The sequence below is a fragment of the Megalops cyprinoides genome, chromosome 7 (genome assembly GCF_013368585.1).
Source record: "Megalops cyprinoides isolate fMegCyp1 chromosome 7, fMegCyp1.pri, whole genome shotgun sequence".
Taxonomy (NCBI): Eukaryota; Metazoa; Chordata; class Actinopteri; order Elopiformes; family Megalopidae; genus Megalops; species Megalops cyprinoides.
Genome location: NC_050589.1, coordinates 26,077,137 through 26,102,102, shown reverse-complemented (window position 1 = coordinate 26,102,102; position 24,966 = coordinate 26,077,137). Strand labels below are relative to the sequence as shown.

Sequence of the window (24,966 nt, the reverse complement as noted above, 5' to 3'; positions counted from 1 at the left end):
TGAATGGATCAGCCCCCCACAGGACATGATCAAGGCCTACAAGCCAGAAAGAGTGCTGCATTCCGCTACCTCGGGTCACCTCTGTGTCCTGAAATACAAGGGCAGCATCTCTCGGACCCGCTTCTTATTCCACACTGGTAGAATGAGCTTCCTGCTGAGATTTGTAAAACAGACTCCCTGGGTGCCTTCAGGGGAAAGCTGAAAACTCATCCCTTCAAGCTTAATCTCTAGTCTACCTTCCTCTCTATCTATCCTATCTATCCCTATTTTCTATTAAAAAAAGCACTCTACACTAGTTTAGCACTTAACTCAGTATTTTACTGACCTCTTTTAGTACTTTTTGATAACTACTCAGCATTGTGATGCAGTTATTTGGAAGTCGCTCTGGGAAAGAGTGTCTGCTAAATGGCGTAATGTAATGTGATGTAATGTAATGTAATGTAATTCTACAGCTCTAGGGCGGTATGATCATCGCCTAATCTTTGCTAAAGAAGTAACTAATAACATTAATTAAAAACAAAACACATTTATTAAAAACAATAATAACAACTCTCAGCTGAGAACTGTCTCATTGTGGAACTGTACACATCCTGTCCCCGTAGTGTCGCTATACTTACTGTATGCACTTTTGTAAGTCGCTTTGGATAAAAGCGTCTGCTAAATAAATAAATGTAAATGTAAACCCCCCGTTCCTATTCATAGTAAGCTATCAGCAGTCGTATATACACAACTTTCAAATATAAGGCACATATTTCGATTTTGATTAACATAATTGTTCTTACTATTAGTGATAATTACCTGTAATTAACAACAACCAAATTCGCTACAGTATATGATAGTCATGACCGTGATCTTTGTGACTGTAGTAGGTGTTCCTTAGTTTTAAGTTTGGTGTTATAATAGCACCATCTAGTGGCTAAAATGCAAAATACAACGGAAAAAGGACGTGGGAAACAAATATAGCCGCTTCTCTAAAGAGTGGTCACAGCTATGTTCAACCTGGGCATGGTCATAGTACCTAATGCGGCTGGTAGTGGCGCCTTTGGAAAATGCCACAACTTTAAGACATTGGGTACATAACGATAACAAGGTTTATTCTAATATAGAAAACTACAGATCGTTTAAAGAATAAAGATGTAAAGCAGACTTGGATATTTTGGATAAAACTGCGTAAACATGTTATATCATTTTTTAACCAAGAATAATAATAATAATAATAATAATAATAATAATAATAATAATAAAAACTTTTCAGAGCAGATGTCATTAGTAACATATCTCCATACCACGCTTCTACTGTTAAAGAAAAACTGTTAAAATATGAATCTTTGTAGTTAAGTTATACGAATGCAGAAAAGCTGGACAAAAGCTTATTTTAAGAACTACTGTATGAAACAGTTTTAATGTACGTATAGCAGGAACTGAAAGTGGTCATGTTTAACCGCTAACACTAGAGCTGTATCATAATGTTCATCACAATCACACACATCTACTGTGCAATGTAACTGTGTCTAATAAGAAGAACTCGGGGGTCCCTTTCATGATATGCAGCGCATCTGTCCGAGGTGCTGATTTTACCGAGAACATATATATATGCACGTCAATGGTTAAAACCCTCTCAGTGAAGTGCTGAAACATCGCGATATTTTGTTTGTTTGCAAAATGGCTGCCTCCATGAGGAAGGCGGCGCACGATATTCAGACGCGGAGAAGGACTGATGATGTTTTGTTGTCTGAGGTGGTTGATTTCGCCTCTTTGCTACTTTCCCAGGCAGTGGTAGAAGGATTGACTGCCTCAGGTTTCCAGAAACCTTCTCCAATACAGCTGAAAGCCATCCCGCTTGGGCGATGCGGACTCGGTATGGATCAACATTGTGCCAACAGTCCGAGTTGACGCAGAAAACTTGCAGCTGATCTCATCTCATTAGAGCTGTGTTGCTACGTTACTTGTTGGCACTATCTTGTTACCAAAACTCGGTCCGTTTCATCGAAAAGTATTTTTTAAATGAACCAGTCCACCAGAACGTGCAGCTGTAACTGTTCGCATTGTGTAAACCCTTGTATAAACCGATGAAATTGTGTCTTGTAATGAAATTGCCCATCTTGAACTCGTGCAAATGAACATATTTTAGGTAACGTTATTGCTAACATTCCTAGTAGGACTTCAGTCAGTTATTCTACCGTAACAAACTTATTTTTTACTTACTAGTCCGATAGATGTTTAGATAATTGGGGTATTACCCGACTGAATCTCATGTCCGTGGATGTGACTGTAGTCCTGCAAGCGCAGCAGTTGGTAGTCTAACTAAGCTAATGGATGGACATCGACGAGGGTGCTTTTCAATTTTATACCAAAACCGGCGACTTTGTCTCTAGTAAGGATGAAAAGAGCTGTAAAGACAGAATATTTTTTTAATCTAAAACGGAGAGTTAAGTGATAGCATTAGACATCATTTATCTAATTAATATAAGTAACTAATTAATGGACACGTGCTTAATCTTTCAGATCTTATTGTTCAAGCCAAGTCTGGCACGGGGAAGACATGTGTGTTCGCCACTATCGCCCTGGACTCGTTGGTCACAGAGAACATGACAACCCAGGTGAGTCATCAGTGAGAGGATATGCTGTATTATAAGGCGTGTCTTAAAAAACTGGCAGTCGGCCGAAAGATGGTAATTGGAAATGTAATATTTTGTGAAAGGCCACAATTGCATTGGGTTACAATGATTATTTTGTTTTGTACATTTAATAATTAAATATGACAGGTACAGCTGGCTATTTCACTGAGGCAGGTGATTTTACAATTTGGAGACAGCAGTTTGGCTGGGAGTTGGGCTGGTCACCAGAGAGTTGCATGCTCAGATTCCTGCAGCCGTAATGTTTGTTCCCATGAACAAGATACTTAACCTGGATTACCTCACTGCTTCCTGAGTGAATTAATTATTATGCTCAAAGCATTGTGTTGAAAGAGGTAATAGTGTTGTCCTACCTGGAATTAAAACCTGTTGCTTTCTGATTACAAACCCAGTCCCACAGCAATTAATGCAGGCTGGCACTCCAGCTCATGGGGAACTGCTTTCCTCTGCCATCTGCTGCAAGTCCATTTCAGAATAAGAACTGTCTTAAAAGGCTTGTTAACTGTGTCCTATCATGTCATTTGGCTGTGTGAAATGCTGGGGATGAGCTCTCTCTGGAATGGCTGTATGTTTGTGTACTGTGTCGCTGCTTTCTTAGGTGCTGGTCCTGGCGCCCACCAGAGAGATTGCGGTCCAGATCCACTCAGTGGTCACAGCAATTGGCAGTGCCATGGAGGGCCTGGAGTGCCATGTGTTCATAGGCGGCACTCCAGTGAGCCAGGACAAGGCCCGTCTGAAGAAGTGCCACATTGCCATCGGGTCCCCAGGTCAGTGTGTGAAGAAAATGGCATTAGTTGACACAGGAAGGACTGTGTTTATAAGATTTAACTTGCTTATTTATATGTATGTCTCAGCTCTTATATACAGATGGATATAATGAGATTATATGCTGTGAATTGTCTCACATCACAAGAAATGTCAGGCCGTTTGAACACATCTGGACTTTATATGTGTTTGGAATGAATTTAGGCAGTTTCATACCTTACAGAAATATCTTTTTGTTTTTATAAGTTTGTATAAAATTTGCAAAAATGGAATTTTTGCATGAACAGTAACACCGTTGTATCGATTGATTGTATTGTATGCTGTAAATTGCGTTAGCGCCATGGTGTCAATAGTTGTAATCTGCTTAAACTACTTAAATGCTGAGTTCTTGGGTGTTCAGGGCGTTCTTGGGGTTTATGTTACACACTGGTGACCTTTGGCTTGTGTCTCCTGAGGCTCTTTTGTGTTTTCTGTGGCAGGACGAATTAAGCAGCTGATTGAGCTGGGCTTCCTGCTTACCACCAGCATCAGGCTGTTTGTGCTGGATGAGGCAGACAAACTGCTGGAGGAGGGCAGCTTTCAGGACCAAATCAAGTGAGCAAAGCGCTGAAGCGGATGCAGAGATTACATTATAAGCACATCTCCGTTTGCCAGGCGGAGGTGCTGCCTTCAGACGTTGGTCTCTGCTAGAGGAAAACTCTCTCAAGAGTTTACTTCTAGGACCAGGAGGGATCACAACTGCCTGGTGGTCATCAGCAGATACAGTGTCCTCTACATACAAAAGCCAGAAATTGTGAACACACAGGAGGTTAACAAGGGCAATATACATACATTTGACCTGTGATTGATTCATGATTTAGTGATTCACATGCCTTGGTGTGAGGGCTTTGAATGCCTGAATGCATTTTGACATACTTGATGTAGACACATACTACGCAGACTGCTTGCCCCATCTTAAACTCTCCTGTAACAATCCTTTAGCATTCCTTTAGTGTTGCTCTGTTGATTGCATGTCTAGCTCACTTTGTCTCTCTTCCCGTCCTCCTTCCCCCAGCTGGATCTACTCCTCCCTCCCTGCCAATAAGCAGATGCTGGCCCTCTCTGCCACCTACCCAGAGTCTCTGGCCCAACACCTGACCCGCTACATGAGGGACCCCACTTTTGTCAGGCTGAACCCAACTGACCCGGGCCTGATAGGCGAGTGCACATTTTATCTTTTTACCTCCAGATGAAAAGAAAAGGAACAGCAGAACAGAAAGACAGGGATGTGAATATAAATCTCCATCAGCTCACTACAGAACTGCAGAGAGTCTATGAGGTGGTGGTAGGGATAGCTATTGGGAGGACAGGGTCTTCCCCACTCATCGTGGCCCAGACTTCCTGTCCAGTGATTCAGAGTGGCTGCATGAGTGCTATACATGGTAACCTCTAAGTGGCCGGGGCTGGGCTGCAGGTGCACTAGCTACGTGGATATTGTAAGGGAGGAGGGAGGACTGACGTAGTGTAGCTTTTTTGTTGTCATTGTTTTGAGCAGGATCCTAGCAACAGTGCTTTGTGTACTATGTCAGAGCTTAATTAGGTTTGGTTTGAACCCATGTAATTGGTTCCATTAGGTGCATCTCAATCAGCTCTTCAGTGCTTCCTGCATTCGGGTGAATGGTGAGGATCCATGTGTGTTTGTGGTAGCCGGCGTCCTCATCGCGATGGCCACTGATGAAAAGATGTGGACGTCACTGGGCTTTTTGCCTTTGTCCCCACTTGCAGGGCTGAAGCAGTACTACAAAGTGGTGAGGTCACACTCCATGCCCCACAAGATCTTTGAGGAGAAGGTCCAGCACCTGTTTGAACTCTTCAGCAAGATCCCCTTCAACCAAGCCCTGGTTTTCTCCAATCTGCACACTCGGTATGGTTGAAAGCCACAGCCAATCAGGATGGTTGTTTGATAGAGGCATGCTCATATGTGTGAAGAGTCAAACATATAGTTGAATTGGCCTGTGTTCAAGTATGCAGAAATGTTTTGGTCTTAACTCAGATTTCTCATCTGTACATGGCGATTTGAACTGTTCTGATTGATTTACTTGGAAGACATGATACATGTAGAATGTAGAATGGTCATTTTAGCTGTAAGACTACCTAAAAAGGTTTGAAATTGTTTTCAGTATTTGCAAGGTGAACACATATCAGCTTGGTTCTTGTCAATTAAAAAATGATTCGCCTGTGAAAAAAACACTTGTAGGAAAGTAAATCCACCTTTTATGAAAGCATGTTTGTTTACAGGTGATGTAGTTATCACGGAGGGCTGCTTTCAGAAGACAGAAAAATGTTTGTACCATCTCATTTGTGTTAGCATTGTGCGTTTTTGTTTACATGCTGGAGAAGGCTGCTTTACTGAAAGTAGAATGCAGATGGTGGGAGGAAGGTTTCCAGGAGACTCGCTCTCTGCCTGGAGGGGCGGATGAGTGAGCCTTTGTCCTAAGAGCCCTTCAGCCCTTCCTGTAGCACGCTAAGAGAGCTTGTCTTCTGCAGAGCTCAGCACCTGGCTGACATCCTCACGTCAAAGGGCCTGCCAGCTGTCTGCATTTCTGGTGAGTGGGAGCCAGGAATGGCTGGGCAACCAAAAGGAGGTGCCACTGTGCCCGAAAAGTATGGTTTTGTCTAGAATATTGCCTCTGAATCATCAGTGGAGTAGTGCCTATCCTCCAGTGGGTGCCCACTCCACTCTTGTAGTGTGGAAAATAGTGGCTGACTGTGTGTGAGTGCATTGGAGGATTGAATTTTACTTGCCACAGTAATTATAATTTGTACTTAATGTACAACTGGTTATTCCAGAGCATGGTTACATACAGGAGAAAAAGCATATAAAATGGGGCTGGTTGTTGAAAATTCAGAGTATCTGATGTTGAAAAAAATATTGCCTCACCCCTTGGAAAAAGCGATCAAGATAAATGTGTGGAATCTAATCACATAGATCAGCTAGGCTCAAGCAAGTACGGAGTCCTCTTATGGTGTGCTGTTCCAACAGCTATGTGGTGTAGAATGTGTGAGCCTGGGAATCAGCCACTTTAAAGAACAATACACATTGGACAAATAGAGCATTCTGCATTTAAGAAGCCTGTTGTGCCTTATTGATGTTGTTACAAAGTTAAATAAGTGAAATAATGACTGTACCATAGGCATGTATTAGTGTTACATTCATTGCTGAAGATCTGTTTGTATAGTTCAATAATAGTATACAACATTCCTGATGTATGTTATGGCAATTGGTAATATGTCACTTATTTTTACTGTTGTGTATTAATGAATTACGGAGTAGTGTAACAGAGCAGTATAGAGCATGGCTTTTTGCTCCATTGCAGTGAAAGTGTTTCCATCTCATACTCTTTTGCTCTTATTCCTTTATTTTGTGTTTGCTGTAACTAAGATTGTACAAGATACATTTTTAAAATGGTTGAACAAACTGAGTTATGTACATATTGGTGTGTTCCACATTTGCCGTGGAAAGCTCATGAAAAACCTATTTTAGTGCTAATAGAGTCATTGGTATAATGCATTTCAGTGTGAGTAGTCTCAGTAGCTTAGTCTTACGTATAAGTGCTGTTAGTCTCAGTGGCTTAGTCTCATGTTCCACTGCTGTTAGTTTCAGTAGCACAGTCCATTTTAGTGTGAGTAGTCATATTTTAGCTTACGCTTACGTTTTCAATGGCACAGTCTTATTTTGCTGTTCGGAACAGTGGAAGTAATTTGTGTTTATTATTTTAGTTTGGCAAGTCTCATTTTAGATGTTGCTTTATTTGCTTAGTCTCATTTTTGCATTCACTTTATTGGCATGATCTTATTGTATTAACCCCATTAGCACAGTCTTATTTTAATGGTCACCTTGTTGTAGTGTTAGTCTTGTTGGCACAGTCTTACTTCAGCATAAGCCTGGTGGACACAGTGTTGTTGTAGTTTTGTCTCATTGGCATTGTCTTATTTTGTCATTAGCCTCATTGACACAGTTTCCTATGATAGTATTTAGCTCACTGATTAACAGGCTGGCCGTGTGGCTCCCCCTGCAGGCGGCCTGAGTCAGGACCAGCGTCTGGAGGCCATGTCCAAGCTGAAGCAGTACCAGTGCCGAGTGCTAATCTCCACTGACCTGGTGAGCCCTGTCCTTCCTGTCCTGCAGGAAGACTCCTCATGCATTGCTGTCTGGCCTACATGCATAACTCGCACAGAGAAAAGTGGCCTAATATATCCATGCATATATTTCCTTAATAATTCCCTTTTCATCTGTTATCATACAGTAACTGAAGTCATGTTCATACCTACAGTGCTGACAGATAGAGGCACTTACCTATTATTTGTGATTCCAGGTCAAGGAAAAACACTGAAAAAAGGAAAAGCAAGCAGCTTATTTGAGAGCTTCTATTTGCGTGGTGACTTGTTTGGTAGTGTATGTTTGTTTTAATGGTGAGAGGCATATTAGCATATGCAAGCCATCACAGAGAGCGCATAAGAGATTTGTCCAATTGGTAAGGTAATGTAGCGAATTAGAGCAGAGATGCTCCCTGAGCAAATCTTCTAAAGGACCTTATTTCCAACATTAGTGCTGTGAAAAATGGCCACAGTTTCCATCTGTCTTTCCCTCTATATGTCTCTGTCCCCTCCATTTCCTCCACTCCCACTTTTCTCCATTTCCTCCTCTCTTTCTTGCCCTCTACCCTTCCTTTCTCTGTGCAGACCTCGAGAGGAATTGATGCAGAGAAGGTCAACTTGGTCATCAACCTGGACGTGCCTAATGACTGGGAGACATACATGCACCGCATCGGGCGTGCGGGGCGTTTTGGTGACTACCACCCTGCTTTCTTTTCCACACCATTGCGCTGAGCATGCTCCAGGGTCGTCGTGGTAATGTTGCCACTATGACCCAGGTCAACCTGCCCTGACATCATTACAACAGCTCTTAGATTTGCTGTGTCATTGGCCAGTCAGGGCATTTGCTGGCAGGAGTATTAAGGATTATCAAGGGGAAATGAGAAAAATGAGAAATTACTGCGTAGCTATGTAGTAGCCACTGTGTACATACACATTGTTGTTACATAATTGTAATTGCATGAGTCACAAACTGTGTAAATACACATATATTAGGTTCAAAGCAGGGCAGGAGGGTCTCTGTAAGAATTCAAACATCTTACATTAGGCTCAGAGAAAGACCGTGACCTTTGCCAAGCGTGTCTAACCACATACTTTTCTGTGGGTTTCTGTGCACTCATTGGTGTGTATGTATCTGAAATGCAGGGTTGTATAGAAAAATCTGAAAACCCTGCTGCACTAAGCAGCTGCTGGGTAGTCTGTAGGTCAGTGGTGTAATTAACCGTAAATGGGGATGTGCTTTTAGTGCTAAAGGTGGTACAGTTGTTAAGTAGGTGCACGGTGCACTGTATTATCCTGGGGCCGAGAGACACAAGGTTCAGCTGAAGAGCTTGCTGTTGTGAAGGAGGCAGCTGGGACCAGGAGAACCTTCCTGGTTTCACCATGGCGACCCCACTTAGTAGAACGGCAGCCTTTCCTTTTGATTACCCAACTCCCCCCTCCCTCCCGACGGAGCTTCTGTAACCTTGAAAGGCTGAAATTGAATGAATACGCATGTCTGAAAAGATGCTTGTTTGTCTGCTCTTTGTTCAGTGCTCTGCCTCAGTTGTTGCGTAACTCCGGCAGAGCAGAGAGAGGCAGGCAGTGCTAGCTTGCTTGTAGGTAGTGGCAGTAAAACAACAGTGTAGTAACAGGTGTTCATGACTTGGTGTATGTTTTTCTATCTGCCCTTTTGCAGAGAGACATCTTAATACTTCCTTTTTCTTGTTTGAAGGACAGTGGAGAAAGAAGGTGGTTTTGTGGGTGCCTGTGAAACAGGGACGGGTAGTTTAATGTGAAACTCAAGAAAAGCATTTTAATGGACACAGCAAACATTTATATATCACCTATATAAGGGCTATTGATTTAGTATGTATTTGCTATGTCCAACTAACATCTTGATTTTTGGCCTAAAATTCCAAACTACACTGTGATAACATTCTCAATTATAACTGTAATATTGTATACTTAATGTCTTTTTAGAAACCAGCCTTCAGTGTGTGTGTGTGGAATCATAACAGCAGTGGAGTGCATGAATTATTTTACAAGAACAACTATAGATGACCTCGGAAAGGATGCATAATGACACGATTGTCTCAGTTTTGGCAGAAATCTCTCTTCATGAAGTGCGTTTTAATGAGGTGCACTGCATTGTGGTTTCATGTGGCCATCTTTATGGGTGCACGTGCTGCTTGGATGTGTCCTCTAAGTGTGTCTCCCTTTGTCTCAGGTACTCATGGGCTGGCAGTGACCTACTGTTGTCATGGAGAGGAGGAGAACAAAATGATGGCAATCGCTCAGAAGTGCAGTTTAAGCCTGTGCTGTTTACCAGGTATTGCAGTCTAACGTCTGCTCACCTCTCTTCCCCTTCCTTTACTTTGGTCACAGCTGGCCAGGGTCCTCTCCTCTAGTTAAAATGCCAGACTGAATGGCTAAGATTGGAAAATATATGTGAAAGTAATTAAAAAGGACACCTTCTATTAAACTGTAATGGAGGGACATTTGCATTCATGCTCTTGACATTATCACAGTGTTTATGCAAATGGGTATAAACCCAAATGGCTTGTGACTCTGGTTATATATAAAACCAGTGGAAAGTCTCAGGGGCTGAATGAGTGGGATGAATGTTCTAGAATGTAGGAGGTGGTGCATGTTAGCTGTGTGATGTGGTATTAGCGTAGGAGGCAAGCAGCCCTGCTCCTGGACTACTGGAGATTTCTCTCTTTTGTGTTCCATCCAGCTCCTAATTGCAGAGCTGTATCTGGCATAGTGCTAAACGTATGCAGGCTGCCGGTCCCTGTGCCGGTGGTATGGCCGTTGTTAAAAGTTGTGTGTATAGTAAGCCTTCCCAATGAATACTCCTCGCAGACCCAATACCCCCTGGCCTGATGGAGGAGCCGTGCGACTGGGACATTACTGTCGAAAACCTCAAGACAGGACCTGCTTTTGAGGCCCTCCCAAAATTGGACAAGAAGAGGAGGGCAAAGACAGACAGCTGTGGGCCAGGGACTTGTCGGGATGAGAACCCTGAAAAGACCATCCCAAGGAGGGCTGTGAAGAGCTCTCAGGCAGAACAGGAGGGAAATGCAGGGATCGGGAAGCAGCCCAAAAAAGCTGTTGCTGTCCCAGGCGCCCCTGTCCTTGGGGCAACGCCTGCTCCAGAGGCCCCTCCATCCCGAACGCGACGGGAACTTCAAGAGGCCCTGCCGAAAATCCCTCCCCTGCCCTCCTTCAAAACCAAAGTGCCAAAGCCCATGTCCTTTGAGGAGATTGTGGCTGATTATGAGCAGTTCATCGAGGAAGGCCCGGGGCGCTCGGTGGAAGTCATCCGCCAGTTCACGGGCCCCAACAACGGCGCCTACGCGTCTGGACGCTGTGAGCCGTTAGTGCTGCAACAGAGGGGAACCGACCAACCGCAGGGGGATCGTCCTTTAGGGAGGGATTCCAGCCCCTCCCCCTCCAGGTCGGTATCCCCCCGCTCCACCCCGTCCTCAGAGACATCCTCAACCTCAGACGAGGATGAAGGCCAGAGGGGGGACATGAAGCCGCTCACTCTCCCGGAACAGACCAGATGTGTCGATCGCCACACAGGAAGACCAAGCCAAGCAAGCAGCTCCTCTGGGTCATCAGCGGCGTGGGGGCAGCCTTCTGTAGGGCGGTTTGGCAAACCGACACAAACTTCAGCCGAATCTGCACGCCAGCACCCCTCCCGTCCCCAGGCTCCTCCCCTGCAGCCTCGTAAGAAACAGTCTGGGAAGAAGCCTCAAAATTCCAGCTCGCCCCCAAAGAAGGTGCCCAACATTAAAAGTGGTGTGGATGCTGCAGGCGGGAAGAGGACCGAGGAGGATGAGGCAGAGAGGAGTAACAGGGAGTACTGGCGGGCTTATTATCAGGCATGGGAAGAGTACTACACTGCTATGCCTCAGTATTACCAGATGGCCTACAGCTGGATGGCCGCCTATCGCATGAACTCTGTCTATATGAGGGAGCTGCTGAAACGCTAGCAGGAAAGAAGTGACCACATCCTTCTCTGAGTAATGTAAAACTGTAAATCTGCTGTTGGGATGACTGTACTTTCCACTGGTTTATCGATAATTCTGTGGATAGGATGTTTCTAGTCTGTGAAAGAGTAAAGGTTTAAGAGTGTTAGCTTATGCAGACACAGTGGAGCCAGGGCTCAGAGAGAATCATGCTGGCAGCAGTAGCAGTCATATCTGTGGACATGATAAATGAGATTGTAGAGATGCAAGTTTTGCTGGGGAGATATGGGTCTGTGATCAAATGTTATTTTAATGCTAAAAGACCTCCAAAAGTGAAACCTGATGTTTAGAGCATGTTTTGGGCTGTAGCACATCCAATGTGCTGTTTTATTAATGAAAAAATAATGCAGTGCCACAAATAAATTATGTAATGTTGTACGCTTGTCCTGTTGCCTAATAAAGAAATTCACCCATTTCCATTCCATTGCTCAGATTCTGTCCATGTCAATGCTAATTTAAACCTTGCTTTGGTCTAAAAAAGGCTAAATTAAAACTCCCGAAGTATTGTTATAACTACACGTTTACAAGTGTGAGCCCTGGCTACATGACGCATTAACTCCATGACCCTGAATGGCAAGGGCAGGTTTGCCGGTGGGAGAGTAAATAAGATGGGGTAATCCGTGCGGACAGTGATTGGACGCTCTTGAAATACGTGGCGCGGCAATCACGGAGAGTGATGGAAAGTGACAAGCCTTTCTTTAGTGGTACACCTTGATTAGCCGCAATCAGCTAGAGGGCTTCATCAAATCAGACGGACCGTACAGCGATTACAGTCATACAGCCCAATTTACTTGGGAATAAAGGGAACTGTTTCTTGTCATTCAAATAGCCTCCAAAAACAAGTATTTCCTGCTAAAAATTGCAGTACAGAAGTACAACAGCACGCTAGTCTGCGGTGCTTCTACTTCTTAACGAGGTACCTATGTCACGTGGCAGAGCCTATCGAAGGCGAGTGGGCATTATCTCCCCCTATAATTAACCAATAACGCATTTCTGGACTTCCCCACAGAAACAGTTTCTTTCTTCCGAAGACGTAGACTACAATGCCTGCTGTTTTGAGTTAAAGAATTTGACCATTTTGGGGAGGATATGACAGGTGACACATGGTTTTCGTGCATATATGTGCTGCGATTGTCGAGAGAAATTGCTGACATGTCGAAATGATACAATGATTGAGGAGTTGGCAGGAAAAAATAAGAAGGTAGAAGAATGTAGAGATGCCGGAATTAGTGTGAATTTTAGGGAGTTATGTATACTGGAAATTATTAGTTCATATATAAAGGGAGAAATAAAGAAACAGAAAAGGCAAACGCGCTAAATTGTTTTCAAAGAGCGTTACCTCGACACTTTTAGTTTTGACCATGCAGAGCATGAAAATGGGCAATGACTTGTCATGTTCTGGTAACACTGTTGTTGTGTTCAAAGTACAAGAAGGGAAAATTATCTCCATAAACACGTAATGGCTTGTCTCAGTGTTCTGATACAGCTGTTACAGCTCACCAGATGCTCTCCGTCCATACTTTATGAGCAATCCTTTCATAGAGCAGCGCAGGGAGTCGGAGGATAACGGTGCGCGCACGGCTTGAGGCAGTATGTCTTGGTACTGTGGAAGGAGACTAACCTGGACCTGCACAGACCTTGAAAACTCCACAGAAGTACTGACATATTCGGATCTAGGGCCATGGAGTGACAGCGATGCCTGCTGTGCTGCATATAGATCCCAAATCATGCCAAATGTTACGCGTGACAATTTTGATAAAGAAATAAATTTAGCACTACTGTGTCCCACGCATCTTAGACGTCAGAAGATTGTACATATGCACTTGTTTTTTCGTCACTGGAAATAGAATTCAGATTGGGCAACGGGAGTTAGGTATTTCATCCTGGTTTTGTTACATTTAACCGTTTTGTAAGAATATTTTTCTTGTGGTCTTAGAGCGAAAATCTATCACGAATCCGTTAATAAAATCGTGTGAAGAAAATGCAGCAACAAAGAAGCTTGATTGAATAATGTGCTGCCTATTGAAAACATTACTTGAGAACAAGACAAGAACAAGAACTATATAATGACGTAAGTTCTGCTTGCTGCAGAGTGCAAATAGCACAAAAAACGGATTGACGTTGCTTGAACGGTTAGTTCCTCAATGACGCAAAAGTGCTGTACAGAAGCCTAGGATATAATCACTTGCTAGGTCTGCCTTACATAATGTAGTTGTTCATCAATTTATCAAATATCCTATGAAAATGTAAAACAACGGTCTAATGCAATGGGCAGCGTCTTGGAAACCAATGGCACCTTGCCGATTATTGAGGTGCCAGGGGACACCCTGCTGTTTTCATTTAATTGTTTAGTTTTGAGCTTTACTTTTCTTGTGGGAGTTCCAGGGAATTTACTGGTATGCTGGGTAGTCTACAGAAACAAAACTCTACAGACAGCCAACAACGCTCTTTTGGTAAATCTTGCAGCTAACGATTTGCTGAAATGCCTCCTGGACACCCCCGTCTTTTTCCTCGCACTGCTTTTGGGCGAAAAGCTTTCGGGTGTCGGCGAACTTCTGTGCTGCCTGCAGCAGTTCACGTACTCGCTCGGGAGTTGCGTTCAGCTGTTGACCCTCGTCATCATAAGCGTGGAGAGGTTCCAAGCCATTGCGTTTCCATTTGAGACAGAAAAGCGGAAACTAAGAATCAAGATTTGGGTGCTGCTTATTTGGGTTTTTGGACTCTCTTTGGCCATTCTCTCGGTGACCCTGTCCAAAGATGCTCTGTTTTATATGATGTGCCGACACATACAGATGGAACCCGCTACACACTCAGACCCTTTCGGAACCTACGTGTTGATCCCAGTCTGGGGTTTCTCGCTAACCCTAATTATTTTCCACTACCTTCGTATATTTGCAGTCGTGAGGCATCATACCAGTAAAATATTTGACAGCGGGATACAACCGAGACCCTCCGTCGCGAGGCAAGTTTCTGGATGGCAAAGCGTAACAGTTCCAGCACCCCGGACAAGCGCCGCGCAGCAAAACAAAGCGGGCGCAGGCGAGTCCACTGAAAACCCCAACCTCAGACCCAGCGCAGCGACCGCAGTATCTCAGAGCGACTCCTGTGCTGATAAACAGTTGGAGAGCCGGGCGGGTAAGCCGCCTGAAATTGTTGGGGCCATTTGTCTCTTAACTCCTACCACCAGAGAGCTCGGCAAAAAACGCTTGGAGGGGAAACTCGCGAAGCGCTTCGGGTACATAATCATCGCCTTCATCCTGTTCTGGGTACCGATGGTTGTGATCCTGTTGCTGAACGTACTAGTGGAGAACGACGTGAACTCCGTGAGTATCAAGAGGCAACTTTCCGCGAGAAAGTGAAAACATATTAAACCTGTGTAACCCACGTCCCATACCTGTGCATAGCAGTTAAAATATATACGTTGTGTATAGGCTATATACAGTAGGTGATTTATTAATTTTTTAACGGGGGGTGGCAGATGCACACGCAGCGCCCTCTCTGCAACTAACTAGGGGATGGAGAGGGGGATGGCAGGTTAACAAGGGGGATGCATTTTGGTCATTTTGGTAACAAGGGGGATAGCATCCCCCCTCAATTTCGCCTACTGGCTATATATCCATATGCGAACTTGAATGCAAAGTAACTATGAGAGCTGCTCCTTTCAAAATCCCAGCACTAAAATTAAGTTCAGACTGACCCATGTTCAAACGTAAAATACCCAGCTATATCAGCCCATAGCTGATATGTCTTCCATTGTGTTTCTCATTGGTCTGTTTTAACTCCTATCTTAGACTAGACTGTTCTTAATGTAACAACTTGTAGTGCTGTACTTCAGTTTTCTTTCAAACTATTGCTTTACCTACAGAGAAGTGATGAATATTAATAAATTCTTTCACACATGGACCCTAAAATGAGCATAGCAACCTATCCCAAACAAACTCTTAGGTTATATAGATTCTTTTCAGCACAATGATTGCCACCAGATGCTTCATAAAACCATCGCTTTAAATAAACCAAAAACTCCTTTGCTGGCTTCTGCCTCAGTAAGCCTGATCTCTGATTGGTGCTGAGAAAAGAAAACTGCTTCATTGGTGTGTTATAGGATTGTCAGAGATTGCTCTTGTGTGTGAAGTGGAGGCGGGAGAGGCCAGTTAGGAGTCTAGTCCAGGTTCTGTCTCATGATAACACCCCTCTCCACTAAAAAATACAAATATATAATAAATTCTTGCTACCCCTGCCAGCTTCAGAGTTGGGTTCTGCTTGAGCTGGAGACCTGTGCCATGGTTGTCACCTGCGTCCCAGCAGCTGTCAACCCCCTCCTCTACACCGCCGTCAACCGACAGTTCCGCTCCGAGTTCAACAAGGTCTTGTCTGCGGCTAGGAACTGCCGATGCGGACCGGACAGCTGAGCACCGTACGGAACCAGAACCCGAGCAGCTGATCACCATATGGAATCAGAACCTGGACTCTAATGCAGAGCTCTTCGAGCATCCTTTAAAGAGATGGCCTTTTAAAGGTATGCCCACACTTGGCTTTGAAACACTTCAGCTGCAGCATATAAGTTACTGCTTTTCAGTGAGAGCTCTGCAATAAAACACAGCAGGTTCACTGTTTTCAGTCAGACCCATCATCTTCAGGTTGACACATTAAACATAGACAGCCATTTTGAAGTCCGTTCTGAGCCCGCCCACTGTGCTTTAACACCACCGTAAGGACACACCACCTAAACCAACCCCCTACCACCAAAATGAAAGTGGTTTATGGAGGCAGGATTTACATTCAGTAATGTAAACACCATATACTGAGCATGAACAGACAGTGGGGTGTGGTAGTGAGAAGCAGGGCTCATGACCGAAGGTTGCGGAGTCAATTCCCAGGTGATACACTGCTGTTGTGTCTTTGGGCAAGGTGCTTAGCCTGGCCTGCTTCAGTAAATATCCACCTCTATTACATTACATTATTGGCATTTAGCAGCTGCTCTCATCCAGAGTGACTTACACAGCTCTATAAATGGACGACATGTAAACACTCTGGATAAAAACATCTACTAAACAGATATAAACAGCACATATCCTTGCAATAGTTAAAAACCTTGTGTGGGCATACATGAGTCTGAGGGCAGGGATGCTTTCTGTTCCATGTGAAATATCACTGCCAAGAACACAATACACTGTGTTTTGTGAATGCCTTGGCTGTTTATCAAAATGTCTTGACTGTCCCTCTGTGTCAAGTCGGGGATGATCTTCTCCTGTTGTTTACATCATGTCATATCACAGTACAATCACAGAATTTCAGTGGAAGTATGTTGTGATGTAAAAACGGCAGCATTATTTTATCAAATTAAAGCTCTTAGGAAAAAGGCTACTGCTTGAAAGAAAAAAGGCAAAGAGAGGGTAATGCTAATTAATGTCTTGGTAATGGTAATGTGTGTTAGAGTACTAATTTTGGCTCCTTACCTTCAACTATTCTTTATATGGAACCTTTTCTCTTTGTTGTCTTCTGAATCGTTCTGAAGATTCCAGCTATTGTTACAATAAATATCTCTCTCTCTTTTAATTATGTATTCAGTCATCAGTTGGCTTGTGTGCCAAATTACTGTATTTGAGTTAGGCATGGAAGTGACAGTCCCATTAAATCTATCAGTGCATTACTGTTCTAGCTAAGAGAGCTGGATGATTATTGAAACTAATGAGAACAGACCCCTCACAAACCTGTAATTTAGTGTCTATTAACAATATAGCCTTTTGTATAGGCTGATTGCCAATCACTCAACAAGTAATCACATTTTCAAAAGCTTTGTGTTTGGAGGGTATGCTGGCTAACGCCTTCATTAACACAGGTCTCGTGGGTTAATCACACATTTCCTTGTCTAGGACACCAGTGACACACCACCAACATTCCTCTTAATAATGCAGCAGAGGAAAGGGTATGTCCCTCCATGATTTATGTTTAATTACAGAAACATTCCACATATGTCTCTATATGCCTGGAATAGCCAAAGAGGTGGGACTTTGAACATGCTGATTGGCTCCAGTCTGTGTAGCCTCAGCACTGTTTCTGAACAGTAAAGCTTTGACTTTGAAGAAACACATGTTTGCACTGCCATCTACTGGACATTGTGGGAAATGTCAGCCTCTCCAAATACTGTCATACATTTATTAATGTCATGGGGACGTACAAGTACTGTGTTCAGCAAACATGAAGATGACTGGCTAAATTCATATTATAGAATATTAATATGTCCTTACTTTTGTGTAAAGTTATTAATGTGTGTGAAATGTATGAGGTAGTGAAACATTATTGTCATTGATATTAAGTTTATTCCTTGCCAGCCCTGATGTAAACTGTAAACACATATTCTTAAAACTGATTGTTGTTAATGTCCAAGTCATTTTATTTAATAAATCACAATGTGGTGAAATGCATGTTAAGATGTTTAATGTGAAACAGTTTGGGCAGAGGGATTGAGAAATTGTTTTGTAATCCAGAATGCTGTCTCATCCAGTGATACCAGATGAGTTTTAAAGGTGTTGCCATGAATAGCACAGTAAGTCATCCTAAAAAAATTATAAGAATAAAGTAATGATGGTGAAAATGTACACGCTTAAGTAAAATAAATTGTAATAAAATAAAAAATAAAGTGAACTATAGTAAGTCTTCCTGGTAGAAACTGGCTGTATCAGGACTGTTACTCAGTGACTGGTTTTCATTTTCTAACTGCTGTGAGTAAACGTTGCTTCAACACAGCAGCAAAAGACATCTCATCTGACTATGTGAGTGAACTGTACCTGAAGTGTTTTAATGATAATGATTACTAAGGCACACATCTGTGATCTCTGCAGTATGTTTGGCACTGGTGTTCGTCCATTTGTGGTGTCCCGTTTGTGCAAATTTTCATGCCACTTTATTAGATGCACTGTGTAAGTGGTTCTGGATAAGAGTGTCTTTTAAATGACAGTAATGTGATGTAATGTAATGAGGATGCATGATAAAGAGTGCAGTTCAGTAGCACAGTAAAAATGACCCGAATATACGTTTGAACATCTGTGACCAGTACTGTGGTGGTTAAGAGTGTGTGAAAGCCTGCCCCCCTGTGGTGATCCTACCACTGCTTGGCGAAAGCATATGTGGTGTGATCGTCTCACATGTTACAAAATCATGTGACTGTCACACAACTCCATTGCTGACATAATGTTGTTTTCAGAGTTTAGGACTCATCAACTGAGATAATTTTCCTGTGAAAGCATTTTAGTATAACGGGAAGAAAGATATTGCTGGTGGTTCCACTGACACCATGTCACTGGCAGGTGATGAACATCTCCCAAGACTTCTCTCTGTTTCTCTCTATTATTTTTTAACATGCCTCGCCCTGGAAGTGGTGATAGTGAAAATATACTTTACAATCACATGGCAACACTGATACAAACTCAAGAACTGCATCCTGATATTTACAAACTTTCTGAACTCTGTTGGTGACTTTATATCTGAAAGTGACTAGTGACAAATCAAACCATTTTCACCCTAAGTTGCAAGTCTTTGTAAAGTAGAATGGTCAGTATGATTTAAATATCGTTTGCACAAACCACAGCTAATCAGTGAAAATACTGGCCCCATCGCTGCTGCAGTTCCAGCTGTACCCTGTGGGTGTCGCTACGAATATGACTCATGTAATAATGTCATGACATAATAATGTCATGCTGTATGTGTCATAGTGAAAATCTAGCATCTTTTAGACAAATTTAGGTACCACTCCTGAGATCTGATGAAAAAAAGGTGTTAGTAACAGTGTGTAGTGACAGCGAAATGTGAGAAGACGAACAGCAGGGGAAACGAATAATTGAGCCAAAGACGTTGGAAGAATAAATTCCACAGGTTTGTATTTGTGGCAGATATAGATCTATATCAGACGCTTCACAGTGATGACACAAGACAGAGTCATAAATGATATACAACAACCGACAGGATACGCACAGCAGTCGGAAAGAAAGGGAGAATTTGAAAGAAAGACAGAAAGGAAGACAGCAAGAAGGAGAAAGAAAGGAAGAAGGAAGGAAAGAAAGAGAAAGAAAAAGGGGACAGACACACATTATACACTTCTTTTCCTTAGTAAAAAACACAATGAATATACACTTGAAGAATGTCCTTTTCTGCATCTCCTCCCCTGCCACGCACGTCTATGAGGCCATGCCGTGTGCACGATGATTTCACCACCTTGGCTCGACCTTGGGACAGGTAACCTTGACATTTTCCCACTCGTTTTCCGAAGTAATAAACAAAAAATGAGAAAATCTTCTCACTCCAACGCACGTGCTTTGGGGGACATCTCAAGTTCGTCACAGTTCTCTTAAGAAAGTTCTCACCTTTTGCGTGTTCACACCTGTCACACTGACCCTGAAACTGTCAAGGTTGCTTAAATCTGCCCTGGCCTCTGGACAGGGCTCTGGCAGTAAAGGACTGGAAAGCTGATGTGTTATCAGAGAAGAGAGCCCTACAATGCTTCCCTACGGGAAATGAGGTGGAAAAAGAAAGACACTTTTACACCCGAGGGCCCAGGCTGCCTGCGCTGAGGAAAGGGCTCTACCTGCATTCCAGAATACTCAGTGCAAGACATGATTTCTCCCTCCTTTAAGAGACACTGCCAGTGGAATGATTTCTGGAATGTTCCATGCAATCAGGAAAGTGGGTGGAGCCATTGGTGAAGGCCTTGTGAGGGAAGGGCTGTAGACAAGGGGGTGGAGCTACCCTGATTCTCCATTTATAGTGCACTCTTGTGCTGCTGCCTCACCCTCAATGGCAATTTCTAGATCCAATAAGGTGAGGCAGACCAATTCCGAGCCAAAGGACTTCAAACCATCATGACAACCACAAAGCAAATGGGCAAACACACACAGCCCAACAACCGTACACACAAGGAGACACAATTGCCATTTTGCTTTACAGGAGATGGCTAAGCAAAAAGAGTCTTCCTGTGGTGCTCATTTCACCCTGTAACCCATTACTGCGAATGTTAGCTGTGTCCTCGCTAGATACTCACTGAGGCCTAATACTGAATGTGGGAGGGGGGAGGGGTGTGTTAACAGGGTCACTTAAAGGGCTCATTTTGTGATACAACATTTAAATTTCAACATGTTCTGGATACATCAAGGACATTCTGTGCCCTACCTGGCTCAGCATAAAGGGTGGCGTTTTGACTGGTGATAACTATGGGACATTAGGGCATGGACATACAAGATCCAAACACTCCCCATCTGGCCTTCTGCAACGGCCAGTCACTGAACAGTGGGAACTGCGCTGCCTTTGGCTTGCTTTGGCTTCCTTTGGCCCTGAGGCGTGCTGTCCCTCCTCCTTCCTGCAGTCCTTACACACGGGTAGAACAAACAGTCCTTACACACAGGTAGAACAAACAGTCCTTACGCACAGGTAGCAATGGCACACGCCAGAGTGACAGTGCCAGATCAGCTCGAGCAGGTGCTGGCTGTGTTTCTCCGGGAGGAAGGAGTGCGAAAACCGCTGCACTGATCTGGTGGACCTTCGCACAGCCTCCCTCTCACCTTGGTAACAGGTCGACTCCTGATGGCTGGTGTGTGCGAAAGCAGAGACTAAACAACCTGGAGGACGAAGAAGGACCCGCGACACGAAGGCCACAGTCACAGGGGGACAAGACAAAGCTGGGCCGGGTGGCACGTCCAGAGAAGCGCCAGAGAATAACTAAAGCCGAGAGGTTTGGGGAAAAAACACCGAAGGAGGCAAAAGAGTACAAACATCGAAGCTCTAACCCACGCAGTACACACACACACACGCACACACCCACACACACCCGCACATGCCCACACACTGACTGCGCAAATCAGCTGGAGCTGGAGAAACATCAACAACTAAACACTAAAGGACTACTGAAAGCATGTCTTCCGTCAACATGAGGATGGGTCAGCACTAGACGACACTGACAGACAGGCAGAACAGCTGCACTGGTTTGCCATACGATGGCCAATATTACAAAATATCCTATTAACACTATTCACAAACAACCCAGTGGGGAGGTAACAGTCAAGACATATCAGTGCCATAAATTCTCAGAAAACACCCTGTGCTTTTTCATTCAATTTTTGTGATTGTTTTCCCCCCGCTCCGAAGGAAGAGAATTAGAACAGATGAGAAAAAAAACATGTTATAACCTTATTGGATGTTGGGGACAAAGAAACGCTTTGCTTTGCCCCAGAAAGTAAGGGGCAAAACTATTATCAAAAATGTTTCTTAAGTTTCATAACATAAAGGGGGGGCACATTTTGTGCTTTTGTGATAGGCTTCAAGCTGAGAATTTTGGGCAGAATCATGTCCAGGCATCTACCTCCGGTGGCAGCTAGTTAATGTGTACAGAGCCTGTGAAACTCCCAGATTTGATCAACTGTACAATATTCTTCAGTCTCGCACACACGCATACCCACATACATACATTCACAAAAATAAAAACCCACTAATATCTCTGTGACTGACACACCTACCTTGATTTTTTTTGTAATCCTTTTTTCATTTCTCTAGAACAAAATAAAAGAATACTTAAAAAAAAGATTTTGGTTAATGATATACATTTTTCGTCTATCCAAGTAAATATGTAGATTGAAACAACACAAAATGAAAAACAAAACAAAGGAAAACCAAACCGAAAAAAGAACAAACATCGGCAATAATGTCCCGTCTGCTTTCTTCATTCTTTGTTGTTCCTTTGCTTCATTGTGTTTCTTTTTTGTTGTCGTTGCTAAGTTAAACTTGCCAGGCCAAAAGAAACTGAAAGGTGCTTAGTGCACAGTGACATGTGATTTTCATGTCTGACAGGCCTCTCGTGGGATGTGATTGGCCAGTTTGAAGACGCTCACAATACTAGAACTGAAGTGCTTCCTTTCAGCCTCTCTCTTTTTCCCTCTCTCTTCTTCTCTCCCCTCTCTCTCACTCTCTCTCCCACACTGTTAAAAAAAGTCCAGCCTCATTCTGAGAGTCTCTGTCACTGCATCTCCCAAAATGGCCGGGTTCTCTCGGGTACAGTTACTGCATACGCTCCGCTCCACAGCTCCCCCTGCTGTTCTTTAAGTCCGTATGTTGGTGTTGTATGTTTTTTTTTTTTTTATTGGAAGAGGACTCGCCGGGCCTCACAGTGCGGACACCTTGACAATGTTCGAGCTGGCCGTGGTCTGGACGCTGGGGCTGGGAGGGGGCGGGTGGCCATCACCGTCGGGGGTGGTAGCTGGCGGCGTGGGGATGCTGATGATCGCTGTGGTGATCTGGCCGCTCTTGCAGTTGAGGCGGGAGCCCTCGTCGGGCCTCATGTTGAGGCTGGATCGACTGAAAGCACACAGGAGCCGCGGTGAGGGTCTGGATGCAGCAGTGCTGCTGTGACAAGGTTACCTCTGTGACAGGAGTGTTTGGCTGCCTAACATTACCTTAGCTAAGCTGCTACACGGATACATACATCTCATATTTATGGGCAAAAAGCATTTCAGACTTCTAGAGTCATTCGTAATCTTTTATTAGGGATGTACTTTATGTATCAGGTACATTCCATATCTATCGGTGTATCTTGAGTTAATGAGTGTTGTGCCATATTATTACACTAGCAGCGCACCTGAAGAGAAAAAAACTCAAACACTCCCAATCCTGGGAGGATTGTCTATTGCATCCAATACCATTAACAGCCAATGGCATAATACAAACATAATAATACATAATATAATTGTCTGTAAGTCTCAGTGTTGTACATGTATATGCCTTAAAATAATTCCCTTGCATATTTTTCAGTCTTTTAACGAGTTTTCCAGGTATGCCATCTTTATTTTACCTCCTCCAATTCTGATACCCTTGGCTGGGCACCCAGACACTAGGACATACCTTTTATAGTCTTTATTTCATAATTGTCTTTATTTTTGATGAAGGTTGCAGCACTGACTTAGTGCCACTGCCTGACAGTGCCTGCATGTGCTGATGCTGCTGAATTTTTTTCGACTGAGCAGCACTGACCTGGTGCTGAGAGGAGGCTGGTCCCCACACTGGATGTGGATGGCGCTGAGCTCCTGCAGGCTGTGCAGGTGGGTGGCAGGTGTGCTGGAGTTGGGCAGGTGGGTGCTCTTTTTGGTGCGGCGGGAGCAGCAGGTGCCCGTCAGGCCGCTCTGGCTGGAGAGGGAGGGGCTGCGTGACCGGTAGCTTTGCAGAGCGCTCTCCAGGTAGTTCTGCTCATACAGGTGCTCGTCCACAAACTCATGGTTCTGCGGGGGGGAGGTAATGGCTGTCACCTGTTATATATGGTTCCAGTTTCACATCAGCTTAATGTCATTCAGTGTGGGAAGGCAGTAGGGGTAGGGAACAACAGAGAGCTGGCATCCCTGGGATGGTTTTGCAGAATATTACCCTGCCTTGCCATAATGCCATTTGCAGAACAGGAAGTAATTCGCTCATTTTTTACTCTCTAACAGGTTCTTTTCATGAAAATGGAAATTAACCTCATATTTTACAAGCATTTATCCTCCTCAAACTTCTATATCTACATTACACCCTATAGAAGCTCCCTCTCCTTTATCTACAGAAGAGCTCAGGAAGATGCACAGAATGTGTACAGAAAAAGCCAACATCCATAAAATGTTAATGCCTCATGCATTTCCTCCATCCTTTCAACAGGCAGAGTGGATCCTCGAGGAGCAGTGTCTTTAGGGGCTCGATAATTATGTAACAGGCACTCAAATATAAAAAGCAAAGTTTAGCGGCATGGATGAATACTTTCCTCTTAGGCCTTGCACACAGGCATGCCCTCCACATGACATTGCAGCCGTGAAACAGGTGAGTGTAACCACAGACAAACATTTTAAGATAAACTAACCCAGGACATGCAGAGCTAACACAACCAGTGTAGCGCGGTTTGTGCAGGTCGTGTGGTATACTGTTTGGGTTCACTGCAGGCCCACACAGTGCAGAGGAACAGCTTTCATCTGAAGCCATTTATCATCTATCACATCTGCCCACATAATCTTGGTAATTGGCTTCTGAACCTCAATATAGAGATAATAAAGATAAAACATGCTGAGCAAAATGAAAGGAGTATTTTTTTAAACGAGCATAAATTGTAATTGCACAATTTTTCATTCATGGAAAAGGAATACTGCAACAGAGAGTAGAGGCCATTTTAGGCTCTTTTTCGGGAGCAGGCTGGAATGCTGGGGCCGACTGGATTACTCACTGCATGGTGCGATTCGTCTCATTCTTTGATTTTGAATGAGTCAATATTAATAATAGATATTAGCAAAACAGGCTTGGCAGGTTATTGTTTTATGAGTACAAGCTACAGCTCATGCCTCTGAACAAAGTCTCTATTACATAAAGAGACTAACACCTTATCCTTAGATGTTCCTGTTTGCTATATCCTTACATGT

General features: G+C 43.7%; 2 protein-coding genes across 4 annotated transcripts in view; one reads left to right on the top strand and one right to left on the bottom strand.

Moving 5' to 3' along the window:
* Positions 1-1,662: 1,662 nt before the first annotated feature.
* On the top strand, positions 1,663-11,959 carry ddx20 (DEAD (Asp-Glu-Ala-Asp) box polypeptide 20). Its single transcript, XM_036533378.1, has 11 exons — positions 1,663-1,858; positions 2,506-2,600; positions 3,235-3,403; positions 3,881-3,995; positions 4,456-4,598; positions 5,166-5,304; positions 5,928-5,986; positions 7,460-7,542; positions 8,124-8,229; positions 9,745-9,846; positions 10,383-11,959. Exons 1-11 carry the CDS (start codon positions 1,663-1,665, stop codon positions 11,516-11,518), a joined length of 2,343 nt encoding a protein of 780 aa, XP_036389271.1. The 3' UTR covers positions 11,519-11,959.
* Positions 11,960-22,661: 10,702 nt separating this feature from the next.
* kcnd3 (potassium voltage-gated channel, Shal-related subfamily, member 3) overlaps positions 22,662-24,966 on the bottom strand; it is a 113,451-nt gene continuing 111,146 nt past the window's right edge. For all 3 annotated transcript variants that reach the window (XM_036533047.1, XM_036533049.1, XM_036533048.1), the window contains 2 exons: positions 23,564-23,808; positions 22,662-22,891 (listed from right to left, as the gene is read on the bottom strand). In XM_036533047.1, coding sequence (XP_036388940.1) covers positions 22,699-22,891; positions 23,564-23,808 — 438 coding nt within the window. In that variant the 3' untranslated portion in view covers positions 22,662-22,698. The remainder of the gene's footprint in view (positions 22,892-23,563; positions 23,809-24,966) is intronic.

Bases quoted from the DNA above. Each gene is read 5' to 3' on its own strand.
- ddx20 (XM_036533378.1), top strand. From the start codon at position 1,663: ATGGCTGCCTCCATGAGGAAGGCGGCGCACGATATTCAGACGCGGAGA. The intron at 4,599-5,165 runs GCGAGTGCACAT...CCCCACTTGCAG, and splicing joins AACTGACCCGGGCCTGATAG to GGCTGAAGCAGTACTACAAA. The intron at 5,987-7,459 runs GTGAGTGGGAGC...CTCCCCCTGCAG, and splicing joins GCCAGCTGTCTGCATTTCTG to GCGGCCTGAGTCAGGACCAG.